Source organism: Brachycentrus maculatus, unplaced genomic scaffold (assembly GCF_059751285.1).
Source record: "Brachycentrus maculatus isolate JH-2025_06_01 unplaced genomic scaffold, ASM5975128v1 h1tg000131l, whole genome shotgun sequence".
Classification (NCBI taxonomy): Eukaryota; Metazoa; Arthropoda; class Insecta; order Trichoptera; family Brachycentridae; genus Brachycentrus; species Brachycentrus maculatus.
In genome coordinates this window covers 1,565,236-1,591,221 of record NW_028280884.1, presented here as the reverse complement: position 1 = coordinate 1,591,221, position 25,986 = coordinate 1,565,236, and the positions used below count along the sequence as shown (strand labels likewise).

At 34.2% G+C, this 25,986-nt stretch overlaps 2 protein-coding genes across 2 annotated transcripts in view; one reads left to right on the top strand and one right to left on the bottom strand.

The window, feature by feature from the left end:
- The window catches only part of pan (transcription factor pangolin), a gene marked incomplete at its 5' end in the record, with an annotated part of 173,557 nt that extends 160,764 nt beyond the window's left edge, over positions 1–12,793 (top strand). The window contains one exon of the mRNA XM_088260327.1: positions 1,491–12,793. Within this exon, the coding sequence (XP_088116453.1) occupies positions 1,491–2,058 (568 nt within the window). The remainder of the gene's footprint in view (positions 1–1,490) is intronic.
- Positions 12,794–16,245: 3,452 nt separating this feature from the next.
- CRMP (Collapsin Response Mediator Protein) overlaps positions 16,246–25,986 on the bottom strand; it is a 66,667-nt gene continuing 56,926 nt past the window's right edge. The window contains exon 15 of the transcript XR_015837562.1: positions 16,246–17,257. The gene's annotated coding sequence lies outside the window, so the exon portion shown is untranslated. The remainder of the gene's footprint in view (positions 17,258–25,986) is intronic.

Below are 25,986 nucleotides of genomic sequence, written 5' to 3'. Positions count from 1 at the left end.
TAAAGAGATAAACATCTCTGAAAAGAAGTGATAACATATCGCTCACTCCTTTCAAGAACGTCAAATCAAAAATCATCAATTTTCAGTTGTGCATGTTTTCGGAATGCCCAGAAAATGTACTATATCCCAGCAAAGGCGGCATATTTTTAACTTAATATTTACCCGCTACAGGGCGGAAAGAGTTGTTTTTGCATTTTGAAGAAATGGTATTGTTCAATTATTTTTTTATATTTTTCAAATGGAGGAAAAACTTTAATGTTTTACCTAAAGATATCTGTTGCACAGTAAAAAGTTCAAGAAGTGGCTAGTAATTTATTTTTAATACATTGTATCATATTTTTAAACTTTAAAAACGTTCTCCTGAAAAATCAAGTTTTTTGATTTATGACGTTCTTGAAAGGAGTGAGCGATATAACCATACTGTACTCATCGATATGAGATAAAAAGATGCCGCAAAAGTCATGCATAAAAATAACTTACACGCAATTTACGATGAGTCGAGTGACAAGGTAAAATTACCCTTCCCGCCGAACACTAACAGTCGAGTGAAAGGGTAAAATTACCCTTCCCGCAGATAGTGTGTTTATAGTTGCATTTTTTTTAAATACAATTTCTATACATTTATACATATGGCAAACTTATAATTTTAGTTGCGCGTGCCTCTCCAAAAAAGAGACTGAGCTCTCGTGCTTGGAGAGGCAATGTCTTGATAAAGAAGCGGTTAGCTTCGAAACCGGTAGACATTATAATTAAGTTATAATAAAATATTTAAATTGATTTTAAAACAAAATTACATTTTATGTAAAATAAATAATTTATTTAAATCGATAAATAATCCATTTTGGCACGGGAAACCTCAGTGAGGGCACATTACCGTAATCTGTAATTTGTTATTATGTATATAAAAAGAAAGAAGAAAGAAATTAAAAAAATAGAAGATATAAAAATTCTTAAGAAAAAAAATAATGCCCATTACATATAAATCTTGAAAAAATATATAAAAAAAGACTATTGTACCATTACATGTATAAAACATTAAACCTTGAGTGTAAGTTCCTCTCCAAGCACAAGAGCTCAGACTCTTTTTGGAGAGGCACAGCGAATCTAAAAGATTGCCATATGTATAAATGTTTAGAAAATGTATTATATTATACTTAAAAATGCAACTATATTAAATAAAATATAAAAATATATATGATGATTCCGCCTCCGTAGTGTAATGGTCAGCACGCTCGGCTACCGTTCTGGAGGTCCCGGGTTCGATTCCCAGGGGGGTTTAAATAAATATGTGTTTTTTTCTCTTAATATTTAGTCAATATTACCCTGGACTGGTACCTGAAGCGGAGGGCTGATCACCTTTCCTTCATGTGTAAACGATCAAGATAACACTGCGTTTGTATGACGCAGTGCCTTATGCACCATTGGGGTGCGGATAAGGGTTTAAAAAAAAAAATTAATAAAAAAATAATTGTATTTGACGATAATTTCAGGCGCAAGAAAAAATGCGTTCGCTACATGGAGGCGCTCGCGATGGCATGCGGGGGCCGCGCCCCTGGTGAGGAGCTGGACGCGGAGGAGGCCGACGGCGGCAGCGACTCGGACGACTCTTCGGCGCACGACCTGGACGGCTCCGCCAGCAGCCCGGCGCTCTCGGCGCTGTCCTCGCTCACGAGCCCCGTGGCCCCGAGCCCCGGCAGCCTGGCCAGCCTGGCCTCGCCCGCGCCGCCCGACGCGCGCTCGCCCGCGCCGCCCGCGCCGCACGCGCCGCGCGCGCCCGTCGGCACCAACCCGCGCGACGCCAACAACCCGCTGAGCGTGAACCGGCTCACGGGCCGCTCCTGCGGCCTCACCGACCTGTCCAGTCTCTCCAACCTCTCCAACCTGGCCGACCTCAGCCACCTGGGCCACCTGCCCTTGCCGCACCACCGCCTACACGAGCCGCCGCGCACGGCCACCTCCTCCAACGGGCCATCCGGCTCGACCTCCACGTCTTCCAACGGCCCCTCCGGCGCCAACAACAACCCCAACAATTCCAATAAGGTCATTTCTGTTTCATAGTCTTAGCTGTCGGGTCAATACGTCTTCTGCGATACGCACGCTCTCATGCCAAGCGCTCAACGCGCGTTTTAAACTGGTACAACTATAATTTGATCATCCAATTCCTCAACATGCTTTTTGAACTGGTATAACTCTTTTTTAAGAGTACGATTCCTCAAAACTAGTTCAAATCTTATTATGAGTTCCATTCTGTAATGTCCTTTTTAATCTGATACAAGTGTAATTTAATAGTGCAATTCGTCAAAGTGCTTTTTGATACTAGTACAACTCTAATTTAAGAGTACAGTTCCTCAACGTGCTTTTTGAACTGGTAGAATTCTATTTTTAAATTAAGTTTTACGTAGTAAATACCACTATATCTTATGAAAAATCTATTATGAAACGCATTTCAATGCATTCCGCATCATTATCAAATACTGTATGTGAAGCTAAATCTAAATTGTACAGTTGTGTCCTTGGGACGTTGAAGGATGAAGAGGAGGCAGGAACTCTAAAATTTAGACTTAGCTTCATATACGGTGTTTGAAAATGATGCGGAATGCATCGAAACACGTGTCACAATAGAATTTAAGAAATAGTGGTATTTACTAAGTAAAACTTAAATTAAAAATGGGTAGATTTTACCGCAATGTGACTGCCGAATTCATTAATGAAAAATGGTACAACTCTAATTTGAGCGTACATTTCTTCATTGTTACCACTTTTTTACAGTCAAATATCAAAAACACATTCAGGAAAAATGCAAAAAACAGTTTTAGTTAAAATTTTACTTGGTAAGTACCACTATTTTATTCGGTAATAATCACAGGGAGTTTTCTCTCTTTGTTTGCTAGTTAAATGTTATCATCAACATATTGAAAAAACTCAATTAAAAAAACCAAACGTTTGGTATTTTTAATTGAATTTTTACTTGGTATATCTATATTATGACACGTGTTTCGATGCATTCAACATATCATACAGTGTTTGATAATGTTGTTGAAAGCATTGAAACACATGTAAAAACAGATTGCAAATAAATAGTGATATTTACCAAGTAAAACTTTTGACTTTTAACTTAATATTTTTGAACTTTAAGACCTTACAGGTCATGTTTTTTTTACAAAACCTCTTTATATATTTATGTCCAAACCGATTTATTAATTTTGTTTGCAAAAAATACAGTTTTCTTATATATTTTTAACACATAACCTCAAATATTGTGACTCCATAAGTCCATAGATTTCATCCTAATATAGAAAAGACGAGACTTTGACAAGATTCTTTTCTGTATTGCAATTTCTATGGACTCTTGCATAGGCAGGTCCTCACATTATTTCTCTCAGTACCTACCTTAAAATGCAAGTTTGGTATGATTTTGTTAGTTTTTGTGTATTGGCATTCTTAAATAGCGATATCGCAGAAAACATATTGACTTTAGACGTAGACAAAAGAAAACACAGTGAAAAATAAGGGCCTTATAAAATACCTAGCATTTTGTTAATATTATTGTGAGTGACAATTGAACATTAAAAAATTCCATAGAAAATGTTAATAATAGACAATCGAGTCTAAGATAAAACGCTTAAATAATTATAATTATTGGTAAACGCTTAACGGAGTGTTCGTTAACGTAATCGCGAGAGATTACTTATTTTGTGTCATACATAGAAATTAAAACTTGTAATATGTCTGTAAATATGTTTTTTAAATAGTGTTTAAGCCTGTTGAACTGAGCATTTTTTATTTCACAAATGAATTTTTTATTCCATATTTTGGAGATTGATCGGTATGAAAATCTGGAGAGGAGACCGGACTGATAATCACAATATATAAAAACATCAGAGAAGAACATAAAAAAGAAAATGCACAAAACTACGTCTTCTTCAGCGTGGTGTAGGCCTTGTGGCCTGTTTTTAAGAGGGATTAGCCTCCTGCGATGTCGATTCCTAGCTGTCAATCCATCTCTTTAGTGGTCTGCCTTGGGGTTGGCCATGTGATGCAATGTGGGGGAGTCTAGATGGTTCCATACCATTGTCTCCTTCGTTGCCTTCCCCACCTAACGACATCTTCCATCTCGCATATTTGCCTTATCCTGGTGTTTCTTATTCTATCTCGTAGACTCTAGCCAGATATGCTTCTTAGAGTCATCATTTCTGACACTCTTAGCGCGTTTTTCTGACTACAGTGTCCGCTCTGCTTTCGATCACATATCGCTCACTCCTTTCAAGAACGTCATAAATCAAAAAACTTGATTTTTCAGGAGGACGTTTTTAAAGTTTAAAAATATAATACAATGTATTAATAAATATCAAGCCACTTCTTGAACTTTTTTCTGTGCACCAGATCTTTTTAGGTAAAACCTGAAGGTTTTTTCTCCATTCGAAAAATATTTAGTATATTTAAAAAAATAATTAAACAACACCTTTTCTTCAAAATGCAAAAACAACACTTTCTGCCCCGTAGCGGGTAAATATTAAGTTTAAAATATGCCGCTTTTGCTGGGATATAGTACATTTTATGCGCATTCCGAAAACATGCACAACTGAAAATTGACAATTTTTGATTTATGACGTTCTTTAAAGGTGTGAGCGATATGTCATGATGGGTTGTATACAAGTTTTATATAACTAAGTGCATATTCGAAACTCAACAACAGTTTTAAGGCTGCCTCAATATTTACATATGAATTTGATTAATACTTTGCCGTTCTTTAGTCGATTAGCTATTTTGGACTTTATGACCGTGTTATTAGAACCGTTTTTCCTATGTAGATGCGTTTTTGAAAACCCCACATCTCTAGGCCTGCAAGATTTAAAGCGAATACGCAGGAAAGGTCACTTTTGTAAAACGATCGGATTCGATTCTAATACAACTGTCCACGCTAAATCACTAATTCTCAAGCTCAATCACTAAACAAACTATCAACATGTCTTCTTCTTCTTACCCTTATCCGCACCTAATGGTGCATAGGGCACTGCATCATACTGACACAGTGATATCTTGAATGTTATATTCATAAACCCAAGGTGATAAGTCCTGCGCTTCAGGTAACCAGCCCAGGGTGATATCAAATAAATATTACAGTGAAGAATCGCTTATATTTATTTTTCACCCGTCTAAAATCCAACCTGAAACCTCCAGCACGGTAGCTTGATTCGCTAACCGCTACACTATGAAGACAGACAAAAATAATTGATATTTAATTTTGTGTCTTTATTTATGTCAATGCTTTATATAATAAAACAAAGACTGTATAATTTTTTCCACTTTTATCTGCTATTTTATTCATTTTTATAAAAGTGAAAAAAACTATATAGTTCCATCGAGAAACGTCAGTACAAAACTTAAATCTGATATCAATGTTTTTTCCCAATTGTGATTTCAACGTCTCCTCTCTTAAAAATTTAATCTTTATCTAAATTAATATTCGAAATAATCGTGCAATAATGTCGGAATGTTTTTTCGTTTATTAAAGTAAACATCTAGGTGTCTATTTTCGGTGTATGTTTGTAAAAACGACATTCGTAAGTTTTATGTAAATTCTCTTTTCTAATTGTTTGTAAATATAATTTTTAACAGATCACATTTAAAATCATGTTGTGTATAATTTTTATTGTTTTTTTTTCTTTTATACGATTTTTATACTGCGATGTAATTTTTAAAAAATATTCTTCTGTTAAGATTTTTTATATTTCGAAAAACTCGTGTTATTTTAATGTTTTACTTAAAAAAATGATACTGTGGTAATTATTGGTATCAAATCAATTGACAGCTGAATTTTCTCATTTATTGTTCGCACGTGTTTTAAAGATGATACCAGGAGTAATGGGGTTGAAACACGTGTGGATTTTGTTATTTTTCAAATATTATTTTATTTTATGTGTATTTCTCAATTAAGTTTAGAATATTGTGGTGTCAATTGATTTTAATAACATATTGTAAATTTAGCTTCGAATGGCTCCAAATATCATCCCCGAATATTTAAAATATATTATCTTAAATTGTCAAAAAAATACTGCAAAAAAAAAAATTTTTGATAGTCAATTATTTTTGTAGCTTCAGTATAAAGTGTGATTTTTGAAAACTTTTAAAAACTTGTAAAACCACTTTTTTTTAAAAAGTTTTTTCAATACAGCAATGTTCATGGTGTGACGATGATTCAATAGTTTTGATGCTGGTTAAAAAAAAACAGTTAAATTGTTGAATTTATACCGAGCGAGTATGTATGAATGTGGAAGAGATGAAGAACTTTTGCGAAGACACAGTAGACATGTAGTATTCTATCCTATCTTCCTACATCCACGAGAAGCGATGTGTTCATTTTTTAGTTATTTACCGTTAAACATTGTTTAATTTTCAGAATATTTTTTAAATTGCCAAAAACACTATTTTTCTAGTAACACTAGAATTTATAGCCACATTTTCTTCTTTAAAATATAAAGAAAGCTTCAGTACTTTAAATATTTTGTGTTGGGAAAGAAATATGAAGTATTATATGCATTACAAGGCAAAGTGGAAGGTTCTACAGACAGATTAAAAATTGTCATAATGATGTGACAATGAGTGACACAGAAAAAAAACTTTAAAAAGTACGGATATTGAAAAAATATATATTCATTTTTATTTTAAGTTTTACTTAGTAAATACCACTATTTCTTAAAATCTATTGACACTTGAAGAAATAGTGGTACATATTTCATTCATTTTTCATTTCATTCAAACCCTTATCCGCACCCCAATGGTGCATAGGGCACTGCATCATATAAACGCAGTGTTATCTAGATCGTTAACACATGAAGGAAAGGTGATCAGCCCTCCGCTTCCGGTACCAGTCCAAGGTAATATTGAATAAATATAAGAGTGAAAAAATCACTAATATTTATTTGACCCCCCCTGGGAATCGAACCCGGGACCTCCAGTACGGTAGCCGAGCGTGCTGACCATTACGCTACGGAGGCGGACACATATTACTAAATGGTGGATACATATTTACTAAATAAAAGTTGAATGAATTAAAAATGGATAGATTTTACCACCAAGTGACTGCCGAATCAATTAATGAAAATATATATTGATTATATTTGGGGATGACATGGAATCAATATTCATGCATTTATTTATTTTATGAACTTCTTACTTAAATTATATCTGGAAACTTGTGTTCTTCATACGATTCTTAATTTTTTTATTTCGCAATGTTCCTCTGTGCCAAGTTAGCATAGGTTTTTTTAAAAACTTTTGTTTATTTTAAGTGAAAATTATATGAATTAAAACTGTTTTTAAGTTAGCAAAAGTGGTGCAAACATGTTCTTAGCATTAATTAGTTTTAGTGATAATAAATCTAGATATAAGAAAATATCTTTTATGAGGCCGATCTCATAAAATATCTCTATACTTATTACTTAAATAGTTCTCTGTTTTTTTTTTAATATATCGGGTCTAATGTGTCTTTCGTTTCAGTTTATTGAGTCAGCTTTGGTAGTCGATATATCACACATTTCGTAACTTCTTTCTTAAGACTTTGTTCATTTTGTATGGGAAATATTCTTGGCACGTTTTGGACGAAATTGCTTCGGTAGTCAGAATATCACGGGTTTCATAACTTTCATGACGAAGCGTCCTTGAGGTACTAATTTACAAAAACGGCGCTATATAAATTATCTGAATTTATATATTATTATTATTATTACAGTTCATAAGACTTTGTTCATTTGTATGAGAAATATTCTTAGCACATTTTGGACGGAATTCATCAAAAAAGCAAGGCAATGACAAAACCATCGTTAATCAGCATTAAATTCCAAAGACACCATATTAAATTCAATTTAAAGGAATAACCCTCATAGCCTCTATTTTCAGAGGCTTGTCTCTGCAGGTACGGGGAGTAAATCTGAAAATTCTTCTTCTAATCCTTCTGGCGCATAGAAAACTGCATCAGAATTGCCGCAGTCCTGATGAATCCTGCCCTTCAGGTAACTGCCCAAGGTCTTCTTATCTGAAAATTCTTCTTCTTACCCTTATGGTGCATAGGGCACTGCATCGGAATTGACGCAGTGTTATCTTGATGTTACTTACTAGAAGGCACGGTGGTGAATCCTGCAATTCAGGTGTCTAAGGTCTTCTTCCTGGCTCCATCCCAACTTATTGTCTTTGTAGACTGTTGGGGTCAGCTCTCCTTGTCCTCAGGTTGTAGGTCCTTCTGCCATGGACAATGTCACCTAGGCTATGCCTTTTTTGGACCCTTTCCTTGTACGAACTTGATCCCGTAGAATCCCGTAAGCTGGCTCTTACCAAGGTAATAATATTTAATAAATGTCAGTGAAAAAGATTTATTTCGCTAATATTTATTTCAACCACTTGGTAATCGAACCCGGGGCTTCTAGCACAGTAGCCAAACGCGGTAGGATAAGGGTCTTAAATAATTATTATCTCATTTCTAATAAAAAATAATGCTTCTTCATAAGGACATTTACTTATCAACATTCAAATATTATTTTAGATCAAATATATTCTTCTTCCAACCCTTATACCCACCCGATGGTGCAAAGGGCACTGCATTGTTTACTACCCTGCGTTTTAGGCACCAGTCTAGGATAATATTAAATAAATATTGGAGTAAAAAATATCTTATATTTATTTTCACTTATCAGCTGTCAGTAGCAAAATGTAACTTTGAAATTATACTCTATCTATTAAATTAATTTATACATATTTGAAATAACTTAACAAACGGGATCTTGGATTTTAAAAAAAAATCATTGTTTTTTAAGGTTATTCTGCTAGATTTTGACTTAAAAAGTAAAACAGTTTATCGTGCCATTTTGAATTTTGATATCGCGCTTACGGTCCAAAATGAAGAATATTTGAAAACTCTGAGTAATTTCGGCGAATCAGGAGGCTCGGTGTATCCGAATTTTGACAGTTGCACGTCCTAAGCCGGTTACACGGAGCTTTCTGATGGTCGAAATCTCAAGATGGATACAAAATGAATTTTGACTTATGTGGGCATATCTGAAAAAAATATACTCAATATTTCGTGGATGTTCAGTTGTTATATTGAGATTTCTCTACTTAATGGTGTCTAATTCCAATGCGGCAACTGTTCATCTTTCACAAATCAATAGTTTTTGCAGAAACAGTAGTTTTTTTCGTTTTATTTTATTTTTGTTTATTTTTCCGTGTTTTTTTTTTAAAGCTGACTCGCGCAAAGCATTGTGATGAAAGATAAACTAATTACATTGTGTAAAAATAAGATTAGCTCTTAATACATTATGACACCCGCGGGTATATACCGTTTTGGATTGGTTAAGAGAAAACGCAGTCGAAACTCAAAAATATTTTACGAAAAATGTCAGATAAGTATTTCACTAAAATTCTGCAAAAAACATACGTAATTTGCAGTGTAAATTGTTGGAAAGTAATATGCATATCTCCTTCTTCTGACCCGATGGTGCATAGGGCACTGTATCACATTAGAACTGTGTTATCTTGATTGTAATTGAGAGAAGATAATTTGATCATTCGTGTACTATAGGTACCAATCCAGGGTGATATTCAATAAATATTACAGTGAAAAATCACTAATATTTTTTTGACCTCTCTGGGAATCGAACCTGGGACTTCCAGCATGGTAGCCAAACTCGCTAACACATGTATAACAGAAAATGAACCAACTAAGGATTCCATTTGCGAGTCTTAACACATTGTCGGGTGGTTTTTTCATCAACCCCGACCCTAATTATACTCTGGCAGTCTGCCGCCCGACCCTTAGTATACTAATCACAAGTAACCGCAACACCCAATTCCCATCTCTTCAATGTTTTCTGGGGTCTCTCGCGTTCTACCAAAAGTAAGCAAATACAACGCTTATAGGCGTCTCCCACTCTCTACCAATAGTATGTAAAAGACGCTTTTAAGCGTTTCTCGCAATCAATGTGTTAATAAAGTCTCTGTCAACATTTTAAGCCTAAAATTATTACAATCTCAGTATTAAATCCAGACAAAAATATGTTTGAATTTTGGGTACAGGCTGGCTGTGTGATAAACGTGTTACAAACACACGTTGGGCACTATCGAAGATGTCACACACTGTGCGCCAACATCGGGTAAGAAGTCCCAGAGAATAGTACAATCATTCACAATCAAAATTTGACATATTAAAAAATATATCATATATTCAACTATTTATTTTTATCAAGTCTTATTTTTTTCAATTAATATCTTGCAGATATATAACAAGCCGTCAATGCACATACAATATGGTATATAAACTTTATAAACGCGTATACTGTGTGTATTATATTACATTACTTTTGGCAAAAAAATATAATTTCCTATAAAACTTGCAAGATATCTTTCTTTAAAAAAATAACTACATCTCTTGTTATAACTTGGCTATAATGTTGACCGATTTCAAAGCAAACAGCTTCTTCTTCAAGACTAATCAATACTAAAACATTATTTTACGATACATAGTGATTTTATTACAAATTTTCTTTGTAAGTTATAAAATTTAAAATCACAAATATTGAGTATATATTTCGCTCGTGTTTTCTTAACCAAAACATAACCACGAACAAATATAGTGCCAAGTCTTCGATCACGTCTGATCATAATATAAATTTTAGTCATAGGTAAAAATATAAAAATAAACTTTAAATTAATAACTAAATAAATGAAATGAAATGGAAACTAAATGATTATCATTTTTCTACCTCAAAACTTTTACTTTTTCATATTTTAAACACCTCTTTGCATATTTTTTATTGTAAAAGGATTATTAACATTGTGGTATGGTAATATTACACTGTTTTTATCATTCATAGTTGGCTTTATGTAATACCACTTAAAAACTCTACTTCAAGACTACAGGTAGTCGTAAAGTAGAGTTTTTAAGTGGTACATGAAGTGAACTGTGAATGATAACAAGAGTGTTTTATCCCTTTTACATTTTTACAAATAGCTCATGCCCTACTTATGTGATTTGATCTCTGCAGTGCAAAAAATACTTAGATTTTTTAAACAGTTGCATGAACTATGTCTTTATTAAAGCATTACTTAAATTAAAGTTTAAATCCCGGGACTCGGGATTCAAATTTCAACTTATTAAGCAGTTATTGCAATTAAAGAAATACAAATCGTGTTTTCGACATAGTCACACAAAAAAATTAAATAATGCTGTATTACAGGCGGGTGTGTCAGTCGCAATTAATAGAAAATATCACAATAGTACGATTTTGTCTACTATTGACTAGTATTCATGAGATTACCTTGCAAAAGTACCAAAATATATCATTTTTGGTAATTTGGTATAAAGCACACTCATATTTATAACTCGTCAGGGCGTTTGTCCACTACATGGAATGTTACTGTCCGGCACGTCAGTTAGCATTTTAAAACGACGATTGGCTTGGATTGGCATGTGCTTTTGTCCACATTTTTTCGGATCGGTGCTCTTGATCGGTGCGTGAACACGTTGCGCGTAAATTCGATCACGCTAAACAGTCATAGTCGCTTTCATTTTTCAAAACCGGACTGCCGGACGGTCAAATTCCGGATAGTGGACAATCGCCCTAACTGTTTGGGGATGTAAATATACCATTTACGCGTAATTCACATTGGAATTTACCAGTGAACCGAAAACCAAATTTCAAATAAAACACTTGGTATTTTCATTTCAATATTTGATTTATCCGATGATTCCTTCTTTGGTGAAAGCTTCTCCTTTCTTCTCAACCCCAGCACCCAACGGTGCATAGGGCACTGCATCATATTAACACAGATTTGTCTCGATTGATGCTTAACGCGAAGGCAAGGAGACCAATCTTGTGTTTAAAGTACCAGTCCAGGGTAATATCAAATAAATATTAGAGTGGAAAACCACTAATATTTATTTGGACCCCTTCTGGGAATCAAACTTGGGATCTCCAGCACGGTAGCTTAACACATTAACCATCATGCCACAGAGGCGGACCAAAAAGTACTCATTTAATAAATTAAATAATGTAAAGAAAATACCAAATACATTTTTTTGACATTGTAAATTTATGAAACAGTCTGAATTGATTTTTCATTGTTTAAAATCAACCTTAATCTGTATCAGTCTACTCCAGTGCCCTATGCACCACTGGAAACAAAGTGAAACAGAAAAATTACAACTTTATCCCATTTTTTTAAAAGAAAATTGAGATTTTTAATATTCTACGCTTCTTGACTGATTTTTTTAATTTTCCGCACTGTTTAAAAGGATTTTTTGCACAACATAATTTTCAATCTATGTTCGTTGTTTTATATGTAGTAGATTCTGTGTGAAAATTGTTGTTTTTTCGTTGTATGTTGATTAATAATTAAAATAAATATGTAAATTTTGTGTCACTGCAATAGATTGAAAACAAAATCCATTATGTTTTCTGTATTGTTTAGTTTTCTGAATAATAATTAGTTGTACAATATTTCGTATCACGCCGCCTGCATTTATTAAATTTTTATGTGAGTATCAGCGAAACATGCTTATTTTTGGCTCATACATATTTATCTCATAATTATCTTTAGAAATACATATCTTATGAATAGATTTATATTATCCACTGACACTTCGTGATGGAATTGCATTTTTAATTTATTATTAGATTAAAACCAATATTTTTAGCTTTTCCACTTTTTCATTTGACCAGCGACCGGGTTTCGTCGTTACCGACATCATCAGACTGGTGAGAGGCTATACAAATTGTTATGTTATATATAAAAGAAGGCAGGAGTTGATAACCATGATTTGATATAATTTTATTAATTGATATAAAATACTTAAATTCACTAAAATTAAATTAATTTCTCATAAAATTATATCAAATCATGGTTATCAACTCCTGCCTTCTTTTATATATAACATAACAATTTGTATAGCCTCTCACCAGTCTGATGATGTCGGTAACGACGAAACCCGGTCGCTGGTCAAATAAAAAAGTGGAAAAGCTAAAAATATTGGTTTTAATCTAATAATAAATTACATATCTTATGAATCCGATTCTCACTCACTTTTAAAACTGTCACCCAATTTAATATAAGAGAATAGTTAAATAAAAATATCAAGATGATTGGTACTGTGCTTATTCAAATCTTAAAAGAAATAAGACATTAAAAGGATTCAATTATTCTTATTTTAATTTAAATAATAAAAAAATAAACCATGGCGTTATCTAGTCGGCTGTCCAAACTCAAAACACAGTAAGGGACATTTTTTTTGTAGTACGTTTTTTTGCATTTTTGGACTAAGTAGATTCTGCTTAGTCCAAAAATGCTAAAAAAAACATATTACAAAAAAATGTCCTTTACTGTGTTTTAAGTTTGGACAGCCGTAGTGATAACATCATTTGTTGGTGCAGTTGTACCGCGAGAATAGAAATTTCTAATCTTGCTACACCTGCCGTGGATTTTCATTTTTTCATTCATTCAAACCCAATGGTGCATAGGGCACTGCATGCATCATAAACGCAGTGTTATTTTGATCGTTAACACATGAAGGAAAGGTGATCAGCCCTCCGCTTCCGGTACCAGTCCAAGGTAATATTGAATAAATATAAGAGTGAAAAAATCAATTTTATTTATTTGACCTCCCCCTGGGAATCGAACCCGGGACCTCCAGTACGGTAGCCGAACGTGCTGAGCATTACACTACGGAGGCCGTGGATTTTACGTACCCTTATTAATGAATTTTATACTGCAAGGGAGATATTGTCTTGCGATTTATGTATTTAAATTTATCTCATTAAAAAAAAATCTAAAAAGTGCTACGAAAATTGATAACCGAATACTTTAAAGATTCTATAATGCATTTTATTTTACCCACCTCTTAGTATAGTGGTTAGCTCGTTTAGCTACTATGCTAGAGTACCAGGGTTCAATTTCCGGGGAGTCCTAAATAAATATGTGCAGTTTTTCACTCTAATATTTTTTTAAACATCCTGGACAAGACTCCAGGGTTACCTGAAGCGCAGAACTGATCACCTTGCGTTCATGTAATTAGCAATCAAATTAATAATGTGTCTATAGGATGCAGTGCCCTATGCACCATTGGGTGGAGTTAGGGGTTAGAGAAATACCCTAATGAGACTTCCATGACACAAGTGTTATACAAAACAGTTATATCGCTTGCATTTAGATCAAATTTCATCAAAACTCATCAAATTTCTGTGTTTTGTGGCGTTCTTAGTACATACCAAAGAAAGCCATAATATTTATGGTTTTTTACACATTAATTATGCAGTATTTTTGAAAAAATTGTTGATATGAATGATAATATTTGGTGCATCTTTTTTAATGTGGCTTTAGCATATGAATGATATTCGATTTCCTCTTAAAACATTGGAATCTGTATGAGTTAATGATAAGCATCTTTCGCTATAATTGAGACTTGTTACATTGACGATACGGTACGATGTTGGCCCGGTCGAGCTAACGTAGCAGCGAATAGGCGCTGGAAGCATTATCTATATATTATTGTGAAGGAGTATGTAAATATACAACGCTAGGTTAACTTTGAGGAGAAGTTTTGTTAATACGAAGAGGCCGTGTGATTTTTGCAAAGGAAGATAAAGTTTTGTTTACGTAAAATTGTATAGAAAAATGAATGTACCTACGTAAAATAATTGATAAAAAATATATTATATCGATAATACTCTTGTGTTTGATTTTCATCCAATCATTTTTTATTTAATCACTGGATTTTCGCCCTTAGGACGATATATCAACATATCGCAGTCATCTGTATGACAATCTGTAAAAAATGCACTTGGTCACTTTCTCCTGTGAGAAAGTGACCAAGTGCATTTTTTACGAAAACGTGATTATTGACTGTTTGTTATCTTACTAGCTTAATATAGCCCTGCAAAAATCTCAAAGCGATTTTAAACTTGGAAGTATAATATATTGACTTGGTAAAAATGACTAACTGCATTGATGTTTATTTTCTTGACAAGCAAAAGTGGTTTAAATGGCCCTCCTGAACATTTTACGTTTTGTTAGTTGGTAACTTTCTCCTGTATGACTACGATATATGCATTATAGGTGCCTGAAATGAGATGAAGCATCTTATACGAAGGTAAGATGGAAGTCTGAGCATTGCAGGGCTTACGACCTGGCATCTGGCAGGCTTAAATAATCACTTCAGTTCAAGTGAAGAAAGCTATTTACTTCACAAAGTTCTCAACAGATGGCAGCATCAGCTGTCAGTCCCGACCAAGATGCAAATGCGATTGTGTTACAACACTGCGTTGATTGTTACGTCCACTCCTTTACCCGAGAATCTATATAGATCATACCTTCTATAGGGCTATATAGTGCCCTATGCACCATATAGATGGTCAAAAAAAAAACTGGCGAGTATCGGGAGCACATACTGGTTATAGAGATAAATCTAGCAGAAAAAAATAGTACTTATTTATTAAGAAGGTGGTTTAAATTTATATGAAAATTCTACCAGGATCACATGAAGTGTAAAGAGGTTGTTATACTACAAAATATTTTATTTATTATTATAATTAAATATTTTAAATAATAAAGCTAATTGTACCAGGAGTACATGAAATATATGGAGGTATTTCACAATAAAATGTAATAAACAGTCATTCGATTTAATATTGTATTTAAAAGTAAAATTATTTCTACCAGGAGCTCATGAAATGTGAAGAGGTATATTTCACAATCAAATGTCACAGGGGGAGTGGCCAAATTAATTTAATATTTTAAATAATAAACCTTATCCTATCAGGAGCATATAAAATATAGGAGGTGTATTTCACAATAAAATGTTATGGGGGAGTGGCCAAATTAATTTAATATTTTAAATAATAAACCTGATCCTACCAGGGGTACATGAAATATATGCAAGTATCCAATCGAATTTCAGGGGGTGTGTCATTTAAAGTCAATTGTATCAGGTGTTCATAAAATGCAAGGAGGTATCCATAGACTTCGAAAAGATTGCCTGTAATTTGTTTCCATTTTACATGGATAAACCTCCGATTCTACCAGGAGCACATGACACATGAGGAGGTCTTTTGAAAATATTTTCGTTACGGGGGTGTGGCTTTCTGAAAGGGGGTGCGGCCTCCTGAAAGAGGTGTGTTTTAATTTTTCAGCAATTTGTATCAGGAGTACATAGGTGTGGAGAGGTATTTCACAATGTAATGTAATAATAAAAATGCAGTATTTATTTCACTTTGGTTTATTGTTAAAATTAATCCGTACATACAAATTATTAACAGGATACATATGAGACAATGCCTGCGTACACGAGAACAACAAAACAATTAATATTACCATTAAAATTAATTAAGAATTAAGTTATAAATGAAATAAAGTTCTTCAAATAATCAACCACGAGAAAATGCAACAGATATGAAAGGTACCGTGTAATAAGATAACAAAGATAATAGTTTAATAAACAAAGATAAAATATTGAAAAACAATGTGTCATATTGTTCTTTTGTTCATAAATAATATATTTAAATATGAAGATTTGAGAATCAAAATTTGAGTGACGTATATATTTCTAACCTATCAGGATAATTCAAATTCGAGTATGTCCACAATCTTTTCATGATCACTGCGTGACATCTATGTATTCACACTGAAGTTGCATCAATCTGACACGGAGTGTGCTTGATCGCTGATCATACAAAGGATCATAATAATCATGAGTGGTTTTTCACTTTAGTATTAATTTGATATCACCATAGATTGGTAACTGAAACGTAAGACTGATCACCTTGCCTTCATATAATTAACGATCTAGATAACACCGCGTTGATGAGATACAGTGCCGTTTGCATCATTGGGTGTGGATATAGGTCAGAAGAAGTTAGTGAATATTGAAAGGCAATTCCGTGCGTTTTGTGAATTGAGTTAGGACTATTTATTGGCAGAGTTTTAATATTGGTGACCCTTTCTCAGTCAGAATTGGAGATCTAATAAACAAACTAGAAGCCTTTGAGATCTCGGATGGATACAGTCACAAGGTTAGAAAGTTCTTCAGAATGCTGAAGATGGCCGTGAACTGTTAATGAATGTAAACAGGTGCAAAATCTTCTACCAAAACGGGAGAAATATGCCTCCAATTTATCATGAGAGAAAACATTGAGAAGTTACAAGAAGGCAGGTGTTCTGGCTGAGAAATATAAGACATTGGACCGGAATAAGAAGGAAACTTCTCTGTCCTCTGCTGTTTGAACCAACCGGAAGTTGGTCCAAACAGCAAAGGACAGAGAAGCTTTCTCCGGAGTGATCACCAACATTAGGGAACCTGATACAATACCGGAAGAAGAGCTAGATTCCTTATACAGTCACCGTCTCTCAAATCATTATGTAACACACAACAAAAATATGTATATAAAGAATTGTATTCCTTTAATTTAAAAAGTGTTAAAGAAAAACCAAGGTGGCAACGATATGTCAGTTTTAAGAATGATAAATTAAAGTATCGTTTCCATGTTTTTCAGATCGCACGAGAGATTTTAGTCTAATATTATAAATACGTGGACCGTTTGAGTAGCGTGAACTAGCTGGAGACATTTGAGATGTGATTGCATCGAAGAATGCATCGGATACCCTGGACGGACATGGTCAGCAATGTAGGAGTTCTCCAAAGAGCCAGAGCGAATAGAGAACTAATATCGAATATTAAAGTGTCGTATTTGGGACAGAGAAGATTACAAGCTACTGCGACTGGTCATTGAGGGTAAGATGGAGGGTCAAAGAGGTACCGGAAGAAGGCGGATCTCATAGCTCCATAATATATACGGGTGGACAGGAGTACGGAGCGTCGAGGACCTGTTTCGGACTACCCAAAATAAGGACACATTGTCCGCCTCCGTAGTGTAATGGTCAGCACGCTCGGCTACCGTTCTGGAGGTCCCGGGTTCGATTCCCAAGGGGGGTAAAATAAATATTAGTGATTTTTTAACTGTCATATTTATTCAATATTACCCTGGACTGGTACCTGAAGCGGGGGGCTGATCACCTTTCCTTCATGTGTAAACGATCAAGATAACACTGCGTTTATATGACGCAGCGCCCTATGCACCATTGGGGTGCGGATAAGGGTTTTATTATTATTTTTTTTAACTTGCAAAATGTCTTGTTTACAATAAAAGTGATTGAATTTCTGAACATGTGGTTTACAAAGAGAATTTCTAACTTACGATGCAAAACTGTTTACAACATTTTGAGTGTGTCCAAATACTTGTTCATAAATCTGGATTATCTCCAATTATAGGAGTATTTTTCATATTATTTTTTGACATCTCATCACAGATGAAGAATAATATGGAAGTCTGGGCATTTACGGGGCTGACGACCGCCATACGCTAGTTAAGTTATCACTTCAAACGCGTAACAAATCAAAAACGTTAACAAAAAAAATATATATATAATCATAAAACTGTTTAGTTATATATACTATTTTGGCATGATAATTTACAATAAAAGTAATAAATAAAATCATTAAAAAATAAATTATCATTTTACGAAAAATTAAAGGGATACATTTCTTTACATACTGTATATAGATACCAAAAAAAGACTAGAAATCAAAGCTAGTACATAACATTGTATAAAAGATGTCATAGAAATTAATTGTACTTTAAAAACACAACAAGTAAAGAGGTATTTTGATAATCTACAAAATTAAAAACGAGTATAATGTTAAAATCGCATCATTCCCAAAATTGAAACACGTTTACAATATCGCTTACTCCTTTCAACAATGTCATATCGCTCACTCCTTTCAAAAATGTCATAAATCAAAATTTGACAATTTTCAGCTGTGCATATTTATAAACCTTCAGGTCTTACCTAAAAAGATCTGTTGCACAGTAAAAAGTTCAATAAGTGGTTTGATATTTATTTTTAATACATTGTATTATATGTTCTTTATATTGTATTATATTATATTGTATTATATATACTTTAAAAACGTTCTCCTGAAAAATCAAGTATTTTGATTTATGACGTTCTTGAAAGGAGTGAGCGATATATCAAAACACTTTTTCAGGAGATCATTTTTAAAGTTTAAGAATATAATGAAATGTATTAAAAATAAATATCAAGCCCTTTTTACTGTGCAACAGATCTTTTTAGGTAAAACCTAAAGGTTTTTTCTCCATTTGAAAGGTATTTAGTACATTTAAAATAATAATTAAATAATACCTTCTCTTCAAAATGCAAAAACAACACTTTCTGTCCTGTAGCGGGTAAATATTAAGTTAAAAATATGCCGCTTTTGCTGGGATATAGAACATTTTCTCGGTATTCCGAAAACATGCACAATTGAAAATTGACGATTTTGGATATATGACGTTGTTGAAAGGAGTGAGCGATTTGTAAAACCCAACATTTTTCATCTTGGCGTTGGGAATATAATACAATATGGCAAAAATAACTGTTTTCTGTAAAGATTTGAAACAAAGGTGCTTTGAGCTTATTCTAATCTGACGCTTTATCCACAAATCTGAGTGTTCAGTGGTATGGCGCATTACCCTCTCTGCCTACCCCTGCGGGAAGTAAAGAGGTTAGTTAATCAGTTGGTCAGTTACTCAAGATGAAACGAAAATGTAAGAAAATACTAATTTCACTCTCTCATGAATAACAGCATTAAAAAAGAAGTAAAAATTCATTAAAAGCCTACCAAAGGACTCACCCAGTATTGACTTGACGCAGTGCTTTATGCGCCACTGGGGTATAATTGGATAAAAAATCACATTTTGCCATATTTTGCCTTTCAGACCCTCGTTCGCACCCTATGGTGCATAGGGCACTGAATCTCATCGACTCAGTTATCTTAATTATGAAGTATTTTTATAGGTAAAATAATCGTGTTTTCAATTTTGAGAAAATGGAAGAACAAATCGGCTTTGGATGATTTGTACATATAAGAATTGTATTAAGAAAGCCAAGCCAACTCACTCTTGCTTAAATCTAGGGATATATCATATATATTTTTGTAAAGAATTGTATGCACGACGTACAAATTGTGAACACATAGCAGTATTATGCGTAACTCTTGGTTCCAAATTGTATTTCTATCATATGCTAAAATATCTTCACACCGATTCTAACATATTTTTGGTTTGGTTTTAGAATATTTTCTTCATATAATGAAATGTTTCTTCATATAATTTTGTCCGCCTCCGTAGTGTAATGGTCAGCACGCTCGGCTACCGTTCTGGAGGTCCCGGGTTCGATTCCCAAGAGAATCTAAATAAATATAAGTGATTTTTTCACTGTAATATTTATTCAATATTACCCTGGACTGATACCTGAAGCGGAGGGCTGATCACCTTTCCTTCATGTGTAAACGATCAAGATAACACTGCGTTTATATGAAGCAGTGCCCTATGCACCATTGGGGTGCGGATAAGGGTTTTATTATTATTTATAATGAAATGTTATATTATAATAAAAACATATGAAAGTCCAAAATAGCTCAAGCTAAAAAAGTACAAATATCTAACGCTCTTAACGCATTTTAAATGCAGTAACCTACATATGTTAGTTTAACACTTCATCCACAGATGGGAGATGAGCGCCATCTATATTTTCCCAAAGCAATTTTTTCGTTAATAGCAGGTTTTAGAAATAATTAGGGATTTAAAAACAAATCAGTGTTGAATAAAAACGAATATTTTATTAAAATTAAACACTTGAATATACCACTTTAATGCGTTTTATTTATATTTACGACTAGTTTCGAAAACATCTGTCCTTTTCGAAACTAGGCGTAAATATAAATAAAACTCATTAGAGTGGTTCTCCGCCTCCGTAGTGTAATGGTCAGCACGCTCGGCTACCGTTCTGGAGGTCCCGGGTCAAATAAATATAAGTGATTTTTTCTCTCTAATATTTATTCAATGTTGAAATTTATTCAATACCCAGGACTGGTACCTGAAGCGGAGGGCTGATCGCCTTTCCTTCGTGTGTTAACGATCAAGATAACACTGTGTTTGTACAATGCAGTGCCCTATGCACCATTGGGGTGCGGATAAGGGTTTGAATTGAATGAGAAGTGGCATATTCAAGTGTTTAATTTTACTTATTTATTTTTTTACAAAAATGTTAATAAAATTAGTATATAACCACTCACCGAGATTTTTACGTCTACCGGTTTCGAGACGTACCCGTCTCTTCGTCAGGACAATCACTAACACAGTGTGCAAACAATACTACCCTTCACCACCATAGCACCATTTACACACTCAAAACTACACTCCTGACGAAGAGACGGGTACGTCTCGAAACCGGTAGACGTAAAAATCTCGGTGAGTGGTTATATACTAATTTTATTAACATTTTTGTAAAAAAATAAATAAGTAAAAATGACTAACCACAAAGTAAATGCTTTAAATATTAATAATATTGAGAATATGTTTAATTTTAATAAAATATTCATGTCATTCCGCAAAGTTAATGCCGAATCAATAAATAATATAAAAATTAATTAATTACATTAGTTAATGAAGCATGTGACATAGTATTAGCATACAAACATATTTTGTCATAATCTCTTTACTTACAAAGGATATATTTGTAAAACTATTTCATATCGCCATGAATCTTCCTCGAAAGACATCTAAAGGAAGACCAAAGAATTCATGGATGCTGCAGAAAGATAATATGATCCAAGACATAGCCCAGGTTAGTATTCCGCCGCATGTTTTATCTTTTTTTTGAATTACCTAATGTCCAAGTGACTCTGAAATCTAGCTACGTCTTATGCAACACCGTTTATCATGTCCCTACTCAGGCTTCAACTTTATAATTTTCATAACCTATGCCTACTTGTGAGTGGATTTACTCTTTATGTTTAAAGTTACTATAATTTCATGTAATTCATGAGTGAAAATTCTAGGCAAAAACACTCGCATTCAGCCGCGTGTGTGTCATGGCACACTGATGTACCGTGGTGATTAGTTGGTGTGCCGCAGAAAAAGTCTAGTTTTGTGATGATAACACACTTGGAAAAAGCTGAAAACTACGCGACTCAGGCGCTTTGCAGCGCGAAGAGCGTGCGAATTGGGATCTTCGACTCTAACTAACTAACTAAGTAACCATCACGCTGCTTCTCCGCAGGGGTAGGCAGAGAGAATAGAGCGTCACACCACTCTGTCCTTGCAAACATTCTTTGCCTCTTCCACGTTCATGCATCTCCTCATACATACCCGCCGATTGTTACGACTCCTAACCTGACCACTTTCAAGTATTTGGCATACCTGATCGTGCCATGTTTTTCTCGGTCTTCCTCTGCTTCTTTTCCCGCTAACATTCGCCTCATAAATTTGTTTTACCGTTCTTTCCTCACTCATTCGTTCTACATGTCCAAACCATCTCAACACACCTTTCTTAATTCTATCGATAATGCTTATCTCAGCTTTGCATTCCTTCCTTATTTCACTATTCGTACATTTATCATACATCGTTTTGTCACACATTCTTCTGAGAGATCGCATTTCGACTGCATTTAGTCTACTTTCATCCTTCTTTTGCCAATTCCAAGCTTCACTTCCATACATTCGAGTTGGAACCAGGACTACGTTGTGCACTGCCAGCTCTTCGACTCTGACTGCTATTAAATAAATAAAACGATAAACGAAACGGTGAGAGCAGCCTTATCAACAATTACTCCAAATTTTCACCACCTGTGCTCAGTTTAGTAGGCTCACAATTTGCATTAAACATCATACAATATTTATGTTTTCAGAATTTATTCATTTTAATAATAAATCCATCCTGTCCGCCTCCATAGTGTAATGGTCAGCACGCTCAGCTACCATTCTGGAGGTCCCGGATTCGATTCCCAGAGGGGTTCAAATAAATATAAGTGATTTTTTCACTCTAATATTTATTTAATATCACCCTGGACTGGTACCTGAAGCGGAGGGCCAATCACCTTTCCTTCATGTGTTAACGATCAAGATAACACTGCGTTTATATGCAGTGCCCTATGCACCATTGGGGTGCGGATAAGGGTTTGAAGAAGAAGAAGACGAATAATAAATTAATTTGAAATAAACTTAGTTTTTTCCTTTGGTGTACCTCTAAAATTCTTGATTTGGTAGGTGTAGCTTGAACAGAAAACGTTTGCGAAACACTGGCCTAGGTGACGTTGTCCATGATAGAAGGGCCCACAACCTGAGTTATCTAAATTATGATAAATTTGAATCTTTTGCAACAAATATATATTCCATAAGTACAGTCTGTCTTTACACTTTCCGTGTCTGTCTGCTGTGCTGGTCGGGGTTGTGGGCATCTGTGTACCGGCCAACGTCGAGTCGGAATCGGATCTAGCTGACTAATTGAACTAAACACTAATCCCTTTCACTGCCTACACTGGGGAACTTCTAGAAAATTCGAGAAATAAAAATACTTTGTGTTCTGATCCACTCACATTTTTATTTAACCAACTAGTTTCGGCAACAACCTGTTGCCCTCTTCAGGGTTACATTTATTACCAATAAATGTAACCCTGAAGAGTAATAAATGTAACCCTGAAGAGGGCAACAGGTTGTTGCCGAAACTAGTTGGTTAAATAAAAATGTGAGTGGATCAGAACACAAAGTATTTTTATTTCTCGAAATAATATATCAATATGATCCACAAAGTTAATGCTTTCAATATTCAAAACAACTTCTAGAAAATTTGGTGATGGACTTACAATCTTGTATTTATTTAGATTGGCAGTGACAGGTATATTGAAAGCTTTTAAATGTAAATTCACAGTAAAATCGGGATACAATTTAATATTGTTTCACATTTTCAATAAATTTCGCAACTTGGTTAAAAAAAAAAATTGCTTAGCAAGAGCAGATCTGTCAGGAAGCCGAGATGCTTCTGTATCAGATCTGGGCATGCGGTGGGACAGCTTTCAATATATTCCATAAGTACAGAGTTTATCGTAAAAGAAACGCTTATAAAAATACTGTGCCACGATGCTTCTTTAATATGCATTTTACACATTTTAAATGCCTGTCTAGGATATTATTTCTAGATTAAAATTTTTAAAGAAATGAAAAAATTCATAGACTTTTTAAATATAGTAAAATGTGATATGACTGTAGATTCCTACAAAAAACAAATGCATACTTAAAAAATTAAAGTGTAAAATTTTTCACAAAATTTAACACAGCGTATAAATGATTTTTTGTGACATTTTTTAAACGTCGTAACGCAAAGCGTATACGATAATATCTACGTTAGTGGAAGTTTAAAATATTTTAAATTTTAATTGCCTTGGCCGTGTTCATTAAAATTAACGATAATCATTTAATCATTAGTTATGCAGAAAGCAACTAGAAATATGATTTGAAAACTAATATCAGATTAGTATTTTTAAAATATAAATACTGTTGACACAACGCAATGCGTAGGGTAAAAGTTTGGTCATTGTCATCCCCAATTATTGACACTAGTGATTTTAAATACAATATATTTGTCAGCCTTCGTGTAATCGTTAGTACTTGGTGTAATCGTTAGTACGCTTGGCTACCGATCTGAAGTTCCCGGGTTCGATTCCCAGGGGGGGTCAAATAAATATAAGTGATTTTTTCACTCTAATACTTATTCAATATTACCCTGGACTGGTGTCTGAAGCGGAGGGCTGTTCACCTTTCCTTCATGTGTTAAAGATGAAGATAATACTGTATTTATGTGAAACAGTGCCCTATGCACCATTGGGGTGCGGATAAGGGTTTGAAATATTCATGTATACATATTATAGTCCGCCTCCGTGGTGTAATGGTTAGCGTGTTAAGCTATCATGCTGGAGGTCCCGGGTTCGATTCCCAAGAGGGTCAAAAAAATTATCATTGATTTTTCAGTCCAATATTTATTTAATACCACCCTGGACTGGTGCCTGAAGCGCAAGGCTGATCGCCTTTCTTTCGTGTATTTAACAATCAAGACAACACTGCTTGTATACGACGCAGTGCCCTATGCACCATCGAGTGCGGACAAGGGTTTGAAGATTGTTTGTTCACAGTGCCAATAACTGACTAGCATTAAATTCGAAATGTCAACCAAAAATATTAAATTTTAAATATTTTACAGACAATTACGTCAATATCTTAAATAAATACAAACAAACAATGAGGGAAAATAAATTATTATGATTTTAAGTAATGAATGAGTGATGAATGAAAATAAAGTCCGATTTTGTTGCAATTCTTTGCCTTTGCTTCCAAAAGTCACATCGAGCGATGTTAACGCCGCAGCCAGGCTAATTCGCAATCATTCAAAGCCATTTCCGAAAGTCCAACTGTATAAACATACATAATATTTATACAATAAATAGTCGAGGTTAATTTATTGATGTTTCGGCCAACATGACAGTGGCCATTCAGAGACCGGTTCAAATTGCATAAAATACATTAACAGCATTGTAAATATGCCCAACAGTTGTTGGTAGATGCTGTATATAAGCATGATACAGGATAAATGATGAATTGAGTGTGAAGATGCTACAAGTATATGATGCAGGATGAATGATTATGAGATGTTTATGGATGCTACCAGCATGTGATACTGGATGAATGATTATGAGTCGATGATTGTATGTATTACAGGATGAATGATAGTGAGTTGATGGTTGTTTGCGTTTCAGGATGAATGATTATGAGTTTTTTGTAGATGCTACAAGCATGCGTTACAGGATGAATGATAATGAATTGATAGTTGTATGCCTTATAAGATAGTGAGATGATGGTTGTATGCATTGCAGGATTAATGATAATGAGTTGATGGCTGTATGCCTTATAAGATGAATGATAATGGGATGATGGTTGTATGCGCCACAGGATGAATGATAATGAGTTGATGGTTGTATTCATTACAGGATGAATGATAATGAGTTGATGGATGTTTGGGATACAAGGTGAATGATAATGAGTTGATGGTAGATGC